Here is a 16646-nt window from a genome sequence, read left to right on the forward strand (position 1 = left end):
CGGTCCAGAAGCAGACACCCTTAAGTGCGCTACATGGACGCATGTTCGAGCTTAGCCAAGAATTTCCTAGTTTACCTATAATGGATACCTCAGGTCAGTAAATACGAGTAGAATTCATCTTTCCCCAGAGAAGTCCATTATCAGAGGACTACAGATGTGATGGACAAGATTGTAATGTAGTGAAATTATGCACCATCTTGCCTTGTTATATAATTAGCTAGTCTGTAAATGACACAGTATGAAACTCTTTCAACATGGACTTCTTCAGAGAGACTGAATCCTACTCATCTCACCTGGTTTATTTGTGAATTAAAATGCACCAAACTGTTCACTACTGAAATGATGGTGCCTCTATGAAATAACAAAATGGGTTTAAAACATAAGATACTTGATACCAGAGATCTAATTTGCACATACACGATTAAAAACAGCAACAATTGAAAGGCAAAACACTGATTATCATTTTTGAATGTGACAACAAGTTTGTATTCATGACTTCTTATTTTGGGAAAGTATGCTTGTAATGTACAAGTACATGTTCGAAAAACCATTGGTCTACGTGCAATATCATAAGGGGAATACAGTAAGACAGGTAATCATGTTGAATTCTGCAACCTAAAGCTTGTTACAAATGACATTCCAGCTGATTATTACTGAAATTTCCCATGTTCAATTTGATCACAATGTGCAGGAGTTGGATCAGATATTCAAAATATCCTCTTCTATCATTTATTGATATTTTTGCATCCAATGGACATGACATCAGTTACTTTGTATTAAACCTAACACCCAACCCTGCTTTTTGCTAAAGAAAAAGGAGATAAGATGAAGAAAGAAGTCACTTGGCAGGCTCGGGATTCAAACCTTAGACCCCCCCGCATGCCAAGCACACGACCGGTAGCCACACAGCTAATGCTGCCCCGGGCAGTAAGCATATAACACTTAGGGTGATTGCCTCATCGCAGACCCTAGGATTCACGCATGCACAGTGGTTTTCATTGTGGTATCTATGGGTGTTAGGGTTAATACATGTAACAAATGCCCATGAAATTCAAATTTGAGTGGAAACTCTGTTAGTAACATTTAATCCCATCCACCAATTCCTTGTACAGAAAGGTTTACAGAATTCATTGGATTATCTGACTTATCTACTGATTTTAGTTCCATATGCAAAAGGCACTGATTGTAAATGACACAACAAAATAACTGTCCTACTGCTATTATCCTAAAACAGATATTTAACATTTCAAATCTTGTAATTCTTGATACAGGGTCTGGAAAAGGGTTTCAAAAATCTTGTATTGTAACTATATACTTTCAGTGACAAAAATATACATGTTGAACAAAATGATGGCCAAGATGTATTCAATTTGACTGTACCTTTTTGTTTACGAAAATTGAAAGGGACATTATATTCACAACATATCTATCACAATGGGTAAAGATATTTAAAAAGTGTACTATATTTATTGGAGTCGAGTGTCTTCATGGACTAAGTCTCCGTCTGTTGCTGCAAATATCACATAAACAGAGTTGTAGCAATCAGTACATTTTCACTTGATTAGGACCTTACTTAATAATGATTATACATTGTATGTCAGCAATTAACTAAAAAGATAAGTAGGCCTATGATATCAATATTCAAGTAGACAGATAAATAATATGGAATAAGAACAATTACAATTCCAAACAGTGATGTTTATTGCTCGGTGATGGGAATTGGATGAAAAACAATACAAGAACTAAAAGAATGACCTCAGAAGACCATGCAAATTGTGGCACTTATTGCTGCTAATATCCACTCGGTTTTAGTCTGTGATGATAAAAAGGTCTCTATTTTGTGAATACACATTATTTCAGAAGATAGACTACAACTATTTCAGCAGTGGTTGTAACAAAATAAATAGAAACAGAATACTGAGAAGCAAAATTGGGAATAAATGGATAGGGAATAAAGCTTACATTTGAAACAATTTCAGCAGGATAGTTGATTTTTTCACAGACAAAATTTCTTGTATAGGCGTAACCAAGCATTTGGTGCTCAATTAGACAATAACATCTAGTAAAATCACAAAATTAAACCAAATTTCTGATAGGAATTGAAATATTTACCAAATATAAGTACCAAATATTTGATTGAATCTGTACAACAACTCTTTTTTGGATGTAATTTTTGGTCTTATCATACACACATAACATGCTCAATCTGAGGCTATTGACGGACGTGTTGATACTACGCTTTATTCCGTACAGTATGTGTATTGTTATAGAGGGCCATCTACTATGGGCTGTCTGCATTGTAATGTACAAAAAGTAGCCTGGGTTCGGAACTGTAACCTCAGATCGTGCACTGTTTACATACACAACAGATAAACCACAGATGGGCTTCCTCAACAATAATAACAATTTAGGTGTTAATGTTAAGCAAAATGCTTTATATGTCTAACAAACTCATATTTGTTCACTTTAACAAACCTGTCCAAATTAGTATAATACACTGAAAATGCACTCAAAATTTTTAGTTATGGCACATGATATATGTTCATACCCGCCATAAAGATTAACGTAATGACACACATGGGTTCCTTTACCTTATGGTAAACTTCACATACAGATAAAGGGCTTCTCTAAAAATCCTGACAAGAATTTGCCAATGGGATTTTTACTGGAGAGTATTTCAAGATTGTGCCTAAAATGCAAGTTATGTCATGGGAGCCCATCTGCGCGTCATTAGGCTAGTCTTTATGGTATTCATGTTGCAGAATACTATGTAATGTAACAGAATTTGTACACTTCTAATGCGGTAGTAATGCCCAATCAAGATTTAGCAACAAAGGCCCCATTTTACATGGTTGCATTACAAACCTTCCATGCAGCCATTAGCAATGGTTTCTACCTATCAGTGTTTGAAATGAAAGCTTATGATTTATCCTACAAATAAAACCACCTTGCACACACGTGCAAAAGTAGTACCATCCTCACCCTGTGGTTTGAAGAAGTTTCATACAACTAGTTATGACGAGAGGGCAATGTGTTATCAGTTGCTGGTAGCAAGCTGCCACTGCTGGTGGTTGCAATTGAGACAATGCAACAGAGAACTCCCAAACTGATAGCATCTGGTTGGTATAACATCATTATTAAACCTACAAGTCTACACTTGCAACCAGGATAATAGTTCAGCACTGACTGACACTCGCACTCTGTTTATCGGGTAAAAGAACAGAGTCGCACCAGGATCACATGATGCTGTGTGGTTTGCTTAGCAAATGAGGTGTCAATGTTACATAGCTTTTCATGACATGATTCAATCAACCAATCAGAATCTTAATTCTGTGCTTACTCTGTGTATTCGATTAAGTTCAGAGGCAAAAAAGTGCTCAACTTTTCTGCTGCCTAATGTAGCTCCCAGCCCCCCACTCAACATATAAGTTGGCTATAATGTTCGACGGTTAAAGGATTGATCATAGTTTGGAGCTGTCAGACTTTGAGAGCATTCTTTGAGTTTGAAGTAAACAATCAGCCGATTTGATACTATGTCCGTAACTTTCTGTAAGTGTTATTGAAAAGAGGTTTTTGAAATTCTAGTCATTGTAAACCACAAGCGTTTTTTTATGCTGAATATTGTCCTTGATTTTGCATGAAAAGGAGGGGCACGGTTACCCATTTTTATGTTGATTTATTGGTCTGATTCACTACTCAGGTGAGGTGTACATGTCTCCATGAAGCAATGACCCTCTTAATATAAACAAAATTCAATAATAACAATAAAATAATTGGTTAGACCAATTGCACCACACTAACTCTTTTTTACTTGTGCTAGTTGGCAAATTAACTTATAAAAAATATTTCATTTACAACATAAAATATTAACATAGTACATATTGCAAGACACTTATTCTTAAAAAGGTGATGATAAATAAGAACAGAGTAGATACACCTGTTGGTTAAACATCCAATAAGATACTGATTTCAAATGATTATGAGGGTCATTATGTACTCCTAGTCACCCCTCCCACCCCTGTTCTCTGCAGAACAACTGGAGAACATTTATTATGCATGTGGTGCTCCCTCATTTGCCACTAAAAATTTATGAACATGTCAACAGTATTTTTAGGAATTAAATAATTTTCTTGACGTTAGGTTTAGAAAATAAACCCTGGCCATTCATTCAATATAAATTATGTTACATGCACTTTTCACTACTCCTATACTTTGTTTGGCTTGTAATTGGCAAAAATTATTGTTTCGTCAGTATGCGCATCAATAAAGTCCCAACGTATGCTTGAGTAAATTCACATCCGCGCGTACACCAGTCACGCATTGCGCAAAGCCCCGCAAAGCCCATCTTCGCCAATTATACGCCAAACAAAATATAAGTGTGTTTTACCAGGTGTTTATATTCATGAAATTGGTTAATCACTTGGCCTCATTTAGGAGGTAAAATATTGATAATCCTTTCCCCTACTTAATGTTTGCCCACACCATCCTTATTGCAAACATATATTTAACTAATGGCAGGCAAAAACTTGATCGTATATATAGTAGCATAAGAGAAAGCATGTTTTAACTTGAGAAGAGAAAGCAAAGTAGTTAAAAGCAGCTTATAACCACAATAATTATGTCATTGTACTGTTGACCAATAGACACATGTCGTGGATATGATATTATTACCAAAAGATACTGTTTGTTAATTCAAAAATAAAATCACCCTCTAGCATGTCTAGGAGAAGCATCAGGAATTAGGAGGTAACTTTAAAAACATAAAAACACTGTAAAACAAAATACACTTTAAATAGTTAAAAAACACCCTGTATTGTGACAGATAAAAGGGGCCATTATATCACACATGAAGAGGATTGTTACTTACATAAAATTGACACTATTCAAAGCTGCATTGAAACCTCTATTGCAATGGGTTTGACTTTCTCTAGCTCAAAATATGAAGTGACTTTGCTATATAGATACATAAAAGAAAATTGCATGTATAATAGTTACCTTGTTTTTAAGGCTTATACAACAACACCAGAAACTGTCACCACATCATTGTACCAAGATTCGGTAGCGCTTACAATTAGGTAGCTGAGTTGAACCAATCTATTAATAGTTGCCATCAAAGATAATTTGAGTAAATCATCAGGTGTATCACATAGTGATGGATGTGTAAATTGGGTGTATCACATAGTGACAGATGTGAGTATAGGGTGTATCACATAGTGACATGCCAATTACAAATCTATCAAGAAATGAACACCGGGAAAACAATAGGTGAACTGTATTAGATTATTAACTTGTCAATTTATGTTCAGCATTAAGACATTTGACAGTTATTTCAAAAATATTAAAATGTTGTAAATCATACTCCTCACATATGTATGCCCAAGTTCTACATCATTAATTATGTGAAAAGGGTATTTTATGATATTTGAACATACATCACTCTATCCACCTAATTGTTCATATCCCTCAGTATGTACATGTAATACACCTGATGAAATGATTAGGAACTAAGCAAAAATGATAGCTTAAATTTCATCATTTGAGCCAAGTAAAATGTCTAAATGCTTGAGTGAATGGTCATGCAGCTGACCACATTTCTGGGTACTGTTTTGTAAACAGCTGACGTTTCATGTGATTTGAGGCACCCAGTTTGAATTTCTACAAAATATAAAAAGAAGTACCAACATCATGATACTAATAACAAACTTATCAGTAGATAATGACATCTGTATGGGGTAAACAGTACAAGATGGCTATGACCAATATCTCATTATGTATACAATATACCCAACCAGACATACCCATGAGTTAATGGTGATAGGGCATTAAGAGGAAACAGGCAACTTCTATGAAATACTAAACTACGCTTTTCTTTAACCATTTTGCCATATCAGAAATGTCCACATCTCATTGTACTATCAAAAGGGCATTGTGACGAGAATTATTTGCTCACCATTTGTCAACCATGCCCTATTTGAATCAATTTTCATCAGGTATTAGTAATTTCAGTGTCTTATGACGGATAAATCTGAATGTTAAGTCTGATGAAGTCTTTTGCTGCTTTAAATTGTATGTAAGGTAGTGACACCACAGTATGTAGTTGCTATGATTACATAGACGTCAACATTGAATGATTGCATATTTCTGATATGGCGAAAACTGGCTGATGATATCTGCATCCAGTAGAACTTTCAGTCAATTCATGTGCATATCCTTGACTAATCTCAACATGTATCAAGGCAAATCTGTCTTACCAAGTAAAATTGCAGTATGTGCAAATATATTACAAAATAGATACTGCCTCTTTACTTGCCAGACAGGTGTATTCAAGCAGTCTGCCCTCCCTTCAATACAGTATCTACAAATAAATAACATAGCAGATAATGTGTGTTATTTGAAAGGAATCTACTTTTAAAACAGTCAATGTAAGATGCAGTATCTGCTGTACATTAGTGGCATAGCCCCCCTCATTATGAACAGTACTGTCAGTACATCTTAGGCTGGCGGTAAAGTCAGGAAAAAATTGGGGTCAACAATTTTGTGTGCACTGCTTGTGCATGGTGCAGAAACAAAAATTTCATCCAGATTATCTTGACCATACTTGCACCTAATCGAAATATCTTTTTAAATTATGTGTTCTTATCCATGCTCTACAAAACACTGTAAAATGTCTCGTCATGACTGTTTCATCTGGCACTTCAAACATCTTGAAAGATAATTCTGTTTTTGAAAAATATTGAATGACATTTTTTGATCCTTTAATTATCTTGAGGAGTGGATATGTTGGCCCAATCTGCCTGTTTATGTTGGCTATGTTGGCACATGAATTAATAGTATATAAATGTGTGTGACAAAAAATATTAATAAGTTTGTGCCCCCTCCGGTTCCAAAAACCTGGCTACACCACTGCTGTACATATTATACATTTACTGACCTAGGGAGGGCTGAAGTAATGTGACAGATTCCATCTATAGAGCCATGGCCAATCATCTGTCAGCTTTGTTCCAGTAATAACACACATTTTCAGGATGATACATACTTTATAGTCTCTAATAGATGCTTTGGGAGTATTGCACTTTCCCAAAAGAGGGTATGATTTGGAAGCATTAATCTCATCAAAAACCATTATTTAATCTGCTTTGATAAGAATATTTGGGCTACTCAGTCATCACAAAATTCACTTAATTTATGTGGTATTATTTTCAGCATTTTATCAATATTTTAATTTTAAAGAATTGGTAGGGGGTATTTATTAGAAGGAGCATTTATTAGAGACAACACGGTATGTCAGACTTTCCTGGCAAATGTGTTAAACTTCCCTGATGATATGAGAGCTTTCCTGTTTATAGATGTCCTGATAGTATACATTTAACCATCACATGCTTGTTGCAGTCTCGTTGAAGGATAGGCTACTCTTCCGACAGTGACATTCATTTGTAAGCTACATCTCCTGCACATATGCACATTCAGAATTCCTTGCAGACACACGAGTAAGCTTGCAATGACACACTGAATACCTGACGGTTATGGTCCTCTACACAAGCACCAAACATATGGTAATAACAGATATATTGTATAAGTCTTCATAGGCATCCGATTACAGTTTTGTAAAAAGTTTCGTTTCGTGTAGAAACAGTATTCACGTAACATAATCTGTACATAGCATCAATATCTTCAACATAATTATTGGTATCATTTCACATGTGAAATGGATGATATAAATTATTCTAATATTGTCAATAGTTTTTGTACAATTAAGGCTGCACTTTTGGTAGCGTATCTGTGCCCGTATCATTGGCTGCTGTAGTTTGGTCCTGCTGCTGCTGCTGTGTCGATGATTGATGTTGAGATGATTCTGTTGTTGTAGTAATCTGTATTGTGTTTGCAGTATCATTGATTTCTTCAGGCTTGTTGTTTTTGGATTCTTCTGTTTCATCATGATTTGATTTCTCATTCTCTTCAGCTTTACATCTATGATTCAAAAATAAAAAGAAATAATGCTTAGCAATATAAAGTTTCTTCTTGAAGAAATACATTAATAATATAAAGTTTCCTTATGTATAATTTCACAGTTCATTTAGGTTTGGAACTTACAGCCATTTTGATCAGGTGAGCATTTACGGTTTGGAAAGTCCTCTTTCTGGATTTAAAAGGTCACTGATTACATGCCTAAGAATTGTAAATTAAAAAGGCCTCTATATTAAAGTTATTAGCTAAGTAACACATATAACTTGAATAAAAACATATCACAATTATCTGGGTTTTAAATCAAAATAACAAAACAGCTAACAATGCATACAATTTATCAATTCTATCAGAATAGCAAATGCCCATATACTTGCTTCTACTTGGAGTCACACAGGTTACATGCGTATATATACATTAATCACCATTGTTTTGAATTGTCTTTCTGATAGCGCACCTTTTCTCACCTAACTCATTATGCCATATGAACCACTATGAAGTGGTCTCCGTTCCAGCTCAAAATTTCCCAATAAAATGGTCACACACCTGTGTTCATCTGAGGAAGGATTTTATGCATCTGGCAAACAATTTGCCACTACACATTCGTCATGCTACTTCTCTTTAATACTCAATTGAAAAGTAATCTTAAGACCAACCTCTCCATTTCTTGGTTTTATCATTTACTATTAAGGACACTATATAAATGCCGTCATTACTTACTTTACTTTATGTAAGATTGATCAAGATGCCCCAACTTAATATGCCGTTGCATGAAAAAAAAATCAAATAATTTTTTCTTTTTGTTGTTTTAAACCATGACCTGGTTTTCATCCTTTCGCTTCTTTCATGTTGCCATTAGGATGCATTAAGTTTGATGCAGATATTGATTGGAATCATAGTATTATACATCTAACTAGCCCCATCATATAACTCACCTTTCTCTATTGTAGACCCTGAACTCTGCATTAAAGTTGTCTAACCCTGCTTGTAATTCATCATCCTGTAGAGACAAACCAAAAGTACACCACATAAATGTTTGATGAATTCAAGGGGGTCTAATAAATAATAGTATTGCATTTTTACAAATAAAGCTCTTTGTTGTTGTTTTAGAAAGATACGATTAAAATCTATGAAGACATAAAGCGAGTGCACCCAATCTTTCATGCATCTGTTTTTCTCAGTGTCATTTTCCATTCTGCTAAGAATCATACAAAATGTTTCTTAACCGCATGTAAACCAACTCAAAGCACTGAGGTACTTTTTCTTTATGATGAAATTAAAGACTTAAAGTATAACAGCTTTATTCAAATTGTTATGCCATTTTGCCATTCTGGATAACTTACAGTATGGTAATTTAATAGAAGTTTCTATAGTATTTGTAATCTCAGTGAGTCAGTGGACATTTTATTGGGTTTACCTTCAAAATGATAGCCTTCACTCAGAGCTCTGGCATACATATGCATGTATTAATATAATATTGGATGGTTTTGAGTGTGATACAAGAATATACCGCACAAGCCATGAAAATACCGAATGAGTCCGAAGGATGAGTTCGGTATGTTCAAATGCGTGCCCGTTCAGTATCAAAATATCTTGCACTGTATTACTGTGCAGTATTAAAAATTTGTGGTATAGCTAAAAGCTTTATTATATAATAATTAAAGATGCCGCATATATGCACATGAATAGCTGCCTCAACATGTCACCAACTCACAGAAAATAAAAATACTAAATATAATCAAATTTCTTACCACATCCTTTCCTTTTGAACCTTGTTTGGCTAACCTCTTCTTCTTTTTATGTAAAGGCTTTGCTTCTATGATCATTTCTTCAAGTTCAAAGGTTGGGTCACAGTTCAAATGGTCTTTCTGTGAATAAGGATTTAAAAAAAAATAGTTTGTTAGTAATAGTTAGTATTTTAAGTTTATAATTCTCTAAAATCACTACTACTAATCATTTTGTTAAATAGCTAATGGGCATGTCATGGTAAGCATGCCGGTGTGTGTGTTTGTGTGTGTTGATGTTTGCTGCCAAACAAGGACACATGCCTTTATTTTGTATACCTGCAATAAAATGGACTGCGGGTAATATAAAGATGCATTTGGCTGGTGCTATGTTTCAATAACACCAAATGGTTATTAGACGAAATGGCTATTAGAAGATATTAAAAAGTGCTTATTGGATGATATGTTTGATAGACGAAATGGTAATTGGACAAAATTATATTATACTCAATAGACATTGGACTAGATGATTATTAGACAAAGTGGTTTCTAGCATTTCTGGTAACAGACCAAATTACACCATATGATAATTAGACGAAATGGCAGTAAACCATGTGGCAAAACCATGTGGTAAGAAACCATTGAGATGCCAATAATAATATAAGACATAATTCAATCAGCTAATTGTACTTTGCTTCTATATTTACACTTCCGTTCACCACATTGGGAAAAATGCAAAATAATTGTGACAGGTACGATACTGCATTAACACAGGCATGCATTCATTGCTGGGTTCATTTCAATCTCTTGGGATTACTAGCTATGTCATTTACCAAAGTGTTACACAGTGGAAATTGACAATGCAGTAAACAGGTTGTCAGTCCCAGAAATGTTCTTGGCACGTGCAACTAAAAACTCAGCTTAACCGCTAATGTAGATTAGTTATCCACTGAATTTAAGGTAGCCAAAAACAAGTTATAACAAGTGATGGAGCCAAGGTTTCACTATAAATGTTAATGTTTTCCTTAACTGTGGTGATACATTAGTGTAATATACTGTATGACCCATCCTCTGCAGGACAGAAGAACATGATACATTGTTGTGTTGGATGGACCTGATGGTCACTGTGTAGCTGCCTTCTACACAGTCAAAATGAGCATCTACCAATTTTTTATGTTCATTAACAAATAAGCCTCTATGGATGACATCAGGATTTATTACAATTGGAAGTGATGCCCTAAGAAACACATTTTGCATGTGTAGAACACTGACTGATGAAGTACCCATGTATAGATGAAGTTGTGTGTGGTGTCTATCCGCTGACAACTGCAGCTGAAGGCAACCTTTTGATCTCAAGCATGGCAGCTGATGATTTGTTTATAAACACTACCGTTACTTCATCTGTAGAGGCGCGGATCTTCCATGAATAGGCACTGACCTCATGTGTAAATATCACATGTCTAATTGTTTAGCATTGTAAAAAACAATTTCAACATATTTTATGGTACAAAGGGAGCATCAGCCCCTCCCTCCCTGTAAAACTTGGACCAGCCAAAATTTGTGCATGCTACGGAACCTGAAAATAAGATCATGTGCGAATCACAAATTTGATAGACATTTGGGAGCTGCCATGAGGTGCTAATGGGCACTAACAGCACATCACCAGCACTAGCGTACTATGCCATCAGCAAAGTGTATCATGCGTATTGTGCATTCTTGTGCGCCGTACGTGACTGGTAGTCCCGGGATACGCGACAACAGGGTCAATAGCCGCTTCCACACAGTAACGTACATCTGAACTGCTGTCAGGGCCTTGATTACATGCTTAGAGGTTTACATCAAGTAGTGGTAGACTACAATGTCCAATGTCCTGGATCAGAACTCAAGAGTGTATCTTGAACATAATTTCTATACATACAAGAATCTTCTACAGCCTCAATTAACACAAAGCAGCCATTTGTTCCTAAGATTTTGTACCATCAAGCCAATGGGTTTATATGTCTCCTTGTTGACGTCATTTGTAAATAGACACAAAACAGTCTCCATAAAGCTCAAAATAAGTCCAGAGAATTTATTGACATTGTTGGCAAACATGATAGAAATGTTAATGTCACATTTGTGACATAATCAGGTCCATGGAGGCCAAAGGAGGCATTTTTGGAAATTGAGTTACTATAATTCATTACCTTACAAACATTAGGTATCACATACTGAAAACACCAAAGGTCTAGCATACTTGGTTCTAAAGTTATGAAGTTTTGTGACATCTATTTTCTTATGTATTTTATTGTTTTGTTTACTCCATATTTTTGCCTTTATATCTGTTTCAAATTTGCTGCCTTTGGCCTCCATGGACCAGACTGTGTCACATTTTAACATTTATATCATACTTCTAGATACTATTAAATCTCCTCATGATGTGTTTACTTCAGTACTTGTTCTAGAAATTGACAAAAATGATAACCACAAAACCTATACAGTGACAGAAACATAATATTATCCATTTACAGTTTTACAACCAAAGGATCCGAAGAAAAAACCTTTACAATATCACTTTCCAAATTAAATTTTCTAAATTAAAAAGTTTTCTATTATGAAAGGTAATATTGAAAAAAGGGGAAAATAGAGAGTTACTTAACAAAACGCCACTGGTCAAAATATTATCCATTAGGTTTCAAACGAAAATAAATTTTTCCTATCCACAATTCTTAAAGGAACAATTGCATAGAGCAGATAAAATTCTAACATTATTTTTGCAGCAGTATGTTTACTATAAGTTGACCAGCCAGAGTATATAGCACTTATTTCTTATTGCTTTGGGAATGCTTTGAGGCCAAATATGGCATTATCTCTTGTATCTTTACCTTCCATATAGTAGATATGTCAGTGTTCTAGAAATATTCAGAGCTACGGTACATTTGTGAAAATTAAATTTGATTATTGTAAGATATTTAAATTTATTGGTTTATGACACACGATTGGAGCAGACAAATAAAGAAGGAGATAAGCAAACAGAAGTTACGTTACTTAAGTTACATGAAAACAAAACCATAATTGAAACTTACACAAAAATTGATTCAAACAAAGATTTTTTTAAAGAAATTTCTTCACAATATGAGAAAAATGTATGAACTATACAATTACCTCAGCATGTCAATTTGAATGATGTGATCTCTATAATCCAAAGTCAATTCCTTTTAAATTGGAGCACTTGTAAGATGATATTAACCAATCAGTATAAAAGTTACATATTTAATAACGCATTTCCTTTTTATGAATTCTTCCTACCTCAATAACAACTGACCACATAATATATTTGTTTTGAGATTTACCTACTGATTATACATCTATTTTTGACAATGCAATAAATATATGCAGCATACGGCAATATTTCTTGAGCTCACATTAGGCAGACGGATTTAGAGATAACATCGCATCAACTTTACATTTATGGATCTTTTTATTACTTATACTCCAATATTACTATCATCTAAGGCACAATATGGTCTTGTTTACGTGGAGAGGGGGCTATTTCAGAAGTGCACAGACCTCTGTCAGTTTCATCACAATATATGTCATTTCCTTTTACTATATGTAAGGAAGTTTTTCTTTGGAATTACTTAGTGATTTGAATACATCCAGATGGGCAAAAGCTCAATGGAAAATGTTCTTCTAATCTGAATTTGTACATATTTACACACAGTTGTGTAATGAATGGGGAGGGGTAAAGGGGGAAATGCCTCAGGAGTCCCTCTTGGGGTTACCAATTAACTTGTGGGCATTGCTAATGAGTTATAGTAATTGCTCATTATTGATAATGAATTGCAGTAAAAAATACATGAAATTTATCAATAAATAAAATAATAGATTAAAAATCATTGGTGTAGCTCTATGAAACTTGTTCTTATCATTTTTATCCATAATCTCTTATATTTGACTTGGAGCAACCACTTCTCAAACCTTGGATGCCAAACAGTGTAATCTAGTCCTATGTAATCGGAACATCACAAGAGACCCTTCCTATAATGAAATGTGAACAGGTTTTCCTATAAAGATGTCTCTGTACTAAAATAACATATGTGACAAAATTCCAAATCACTGAATGTCTCTTTAATGTTCTCCACATTGTGGCTTCATAATCTGCTCTTAAAGTTCAATACAACATAGTGAAAGTTCTTCAAGAGATGTAATCGGAACATCACGGGAGACCCTTCCTATAAATACTTGATGGCCTTCATGATATAGAAGATTAGTAATTCCAAACATACATATAGAGAGATGAGAAAAATGATGTCGGTGCTTGGCGGCACCATGATATTAAGATACAAAGCCTTGCAATCTTCTGGCATGCATGTGCCATCTCAAAGCTGCCAGATTTACAGTTGAAAATTGCACTAAATCAAGATAGCTTTCACTTGTGGTGGCATTCATGTGTCTGTCAATGTGGGCTCCATATCACATCTCTGGCAACTCTCATCTTCAAAAGATGGAAAATATTAATTTGTTGCAAAGTTGCTCAATGCACTTGAGGATTTGGCATGTCTTGGCACTGCTGATGAATATTACATTAGTGCTATAACCTACTCCCAATTCCAGAAAAACACAGCACTAATTTGTTTGGATTAAAACAGTTTTGCCAAATGAAACACAGCTAAACCCTAATCCTTTAATTAGTTCTAGTTCTAACTGGCAATGAAAATCAAATTTTAATATTTGGTCAGTTTTTGGAAGTAAGGGCCAAAAACATGTGTTTTTTGTATGCTGTGACAATCAAACACTTGTAAAGAGACTCATTTTAAGTTATGCAGTCTTAACATTTTGTGACTATAATTGTAACCAAAAAAAACACAAAATAGCATGTTTTTGCCCATTTTCCTGCAAATTGCACAAATTTGACTTTTATTGCCAGTTAGAACTAACTAAAGGATTAAGATTTAGCTATGTTTCATTTGGTACTTTAAGATAAATATTTTTTAATTCCAAAAAATTAGTGCTGTATTTTTTTTTTAATCAGGAGTAGCTGTGTGACTAATTTTCAGGATTCTACTTAGTATACTAACCAATTACCAGTATACAAAAAAAAGTACACAAACATTTGGCATCTTTGATTTGATGTAATGATTTGATGTTTACAAAGCAGTAGAATTGTATTATTTTGACATTTGAAAAATTCATGTTTGGATATAGTATTATTTTGACATTTAAAAACACTCTTGAGAGTAACAAACAGATAGAAAGTCACGTTTTGCTGTAATATGATGCCCTGGTGATACAACATATTATTACACATATAGTTTGGATTAAAGCTGCAAAGTATGTATGTATATGGTGTCGCTGTATAACATGGATCTACGAGTAGTTATGTATTAAAAACAAATCTGAAATGAAAAAAGGAAGTTCAAATTTGAATCTTGAAATATCTCGAAATATGTTTTTTGAATAATTTACATATGCATGAATGATATGGACAATTACCAAAACTTTGCAAAAGCCTGTTCATGTCATTGTTGTATATTTTAAAATGGTACAATGAAAAACAAGGATTTTAGTGATTAGTTTTTCCCAAACAATTCCTAATTGACAAATCTTTCTTTGTTTTGCCTCCTGTGCATAACTGCATACAGAATTTTGGTACATGGATGGGCCATTTTTTCCAGACAATTGCCCAATTTTACCTATCAGTAGCCAAAAGTTTGGAAAAAGTTGTCAAAACTCAAGCAATTTGCATTTAATTTTGCTGAAAATTGTGACCTTTGGTATATCAATGGGTTCCAATTTCTTGGAAAATTGGTATATGGATATTTCCACTTTCAAATTGAGCACCTTACATCCCAAACCAAACCAAACTTGAGTACCACCCTCCAACAGGCCAGCACCATGCCTATTGCAGAAAATGTAAGGCATTGCACATAATTATCAGCTATGGCAATGATTTTACCAGCAAACTCTCAAAATCCACTGAGACCAATCCCCTTTTTTTGTTAAATCCCATTATAAGCCTTTGCATTTGTAGGCCCTACACCTGATGTCGTCACACCGATGTACACATCATTAGCGAACAATTTTACTGCGCACTCCAATGCTGTGAAGTGCACAGTAATGAATGATGTTTGCATCGAGGTGGCGACATCCGATTCATGGGTCCATAAAGAACAGCAAACAAAAAGAAGTATTTCTGCTAAAAATAAAAACAAACAAACAAAAAACAACAACAGGTAATCTCTATTCTAGGAAGATGTCACCAGAGACAAGAACCAATTTCATCAGCAAATCCCAATCAGAAAATTTGAAGGGTTTTTTCTACATGAGAGGCCCATTTGGCATAATTCAAATAGGATCATGGACAGCAGTTTACTCACAAATAGCCATGGATTTTAAATTGATGCCACCCTCCGGGGAAGTACTTCAAGTATCTTACTGATTAATCCTTGCCAATTACTGTCTAATACCTCACATGAGAGCCCTGGTCTACTTCTTAAACATTAACATGTTTCTAGATTGTTCAGTAAAGAATGTCCTTCTTATTCCACTTTTAAATATAATATTTTAATTCTTTATCATTGTATCGTAGGTTGAAACTACTCCAATCCAATAAAGAAGAAACAAGTTTTCAATGTTGCTTGTAATACCTTTGAGAGTGATCTACGGTTGCAATGTAAGCTTAACACAATTTGTAGGAAACAAAGGTATACATAAAACCACTCAGTCTTGACATAATCTTGACAGAAGCTGGATACATATCAACTTGAACCTGCCCTATATACCATGTGGCATAGATAAATACAATGGCTGCCTTGTGGTATTCATTAGAATTTATTGACAAATTGTTATTAACTCAAAGGGTCATTAATTCCATGCAATGAAACCATCATAGCATGTGGAGAAATCAACAAAAGAAGCCAAGGGTTAACATTTTTTGCCAAGGGTTCACACAGGTCCAGAGCAAGTGGGGCGGCCGGA

General features: G+C 34.6%; 1 protein-coding gene across 1 annotated transcript in view; it reads right to left on the reverse strand.

The window, feature by feature from the left end:
• Positions 1-4382: 4382 nt before the first annotated feature.
• The window catches only part of LOC140151270 (serine/threonine-protein kinase 32A-like), a 248083-nt gene continuing 235819 nt past the window's right edge, over positions 4383-16646 (reverse strand). Inside the window, exons 12-14 of the mRNA XM_072173550.1 lie at positions 9714-9830; positions 8898-8962; positions 4383-7968 (exon numbers count right to left, since the gene is read on the reverse strand). Of these exons, the coding sequence (XP_072029651.1) occupies positions 7752-7968; positions 8898-8962; positions 9714-9830 (399 nt within the window). The 3' untranslated portion in view covers positions 4383-7751. The remainder of the gene's footprint in view (positions 7969-8897; positions 8963-9713; positions 9831-16646) is intronic.

This window comes from Amphiura filiformis, chromosome 1 (genome assembly GCF_039555335.1).
Source record: "Amphiura filiformis chromosome 1, Afil_fr2py, whole genome shotgun sequence".
NCBI lineage: Eukaryota > Metazoa > Echinodermata > Ophiuroidea > Amphilepidida > Amphiuridae > Amphiura > Amphiura filiformis.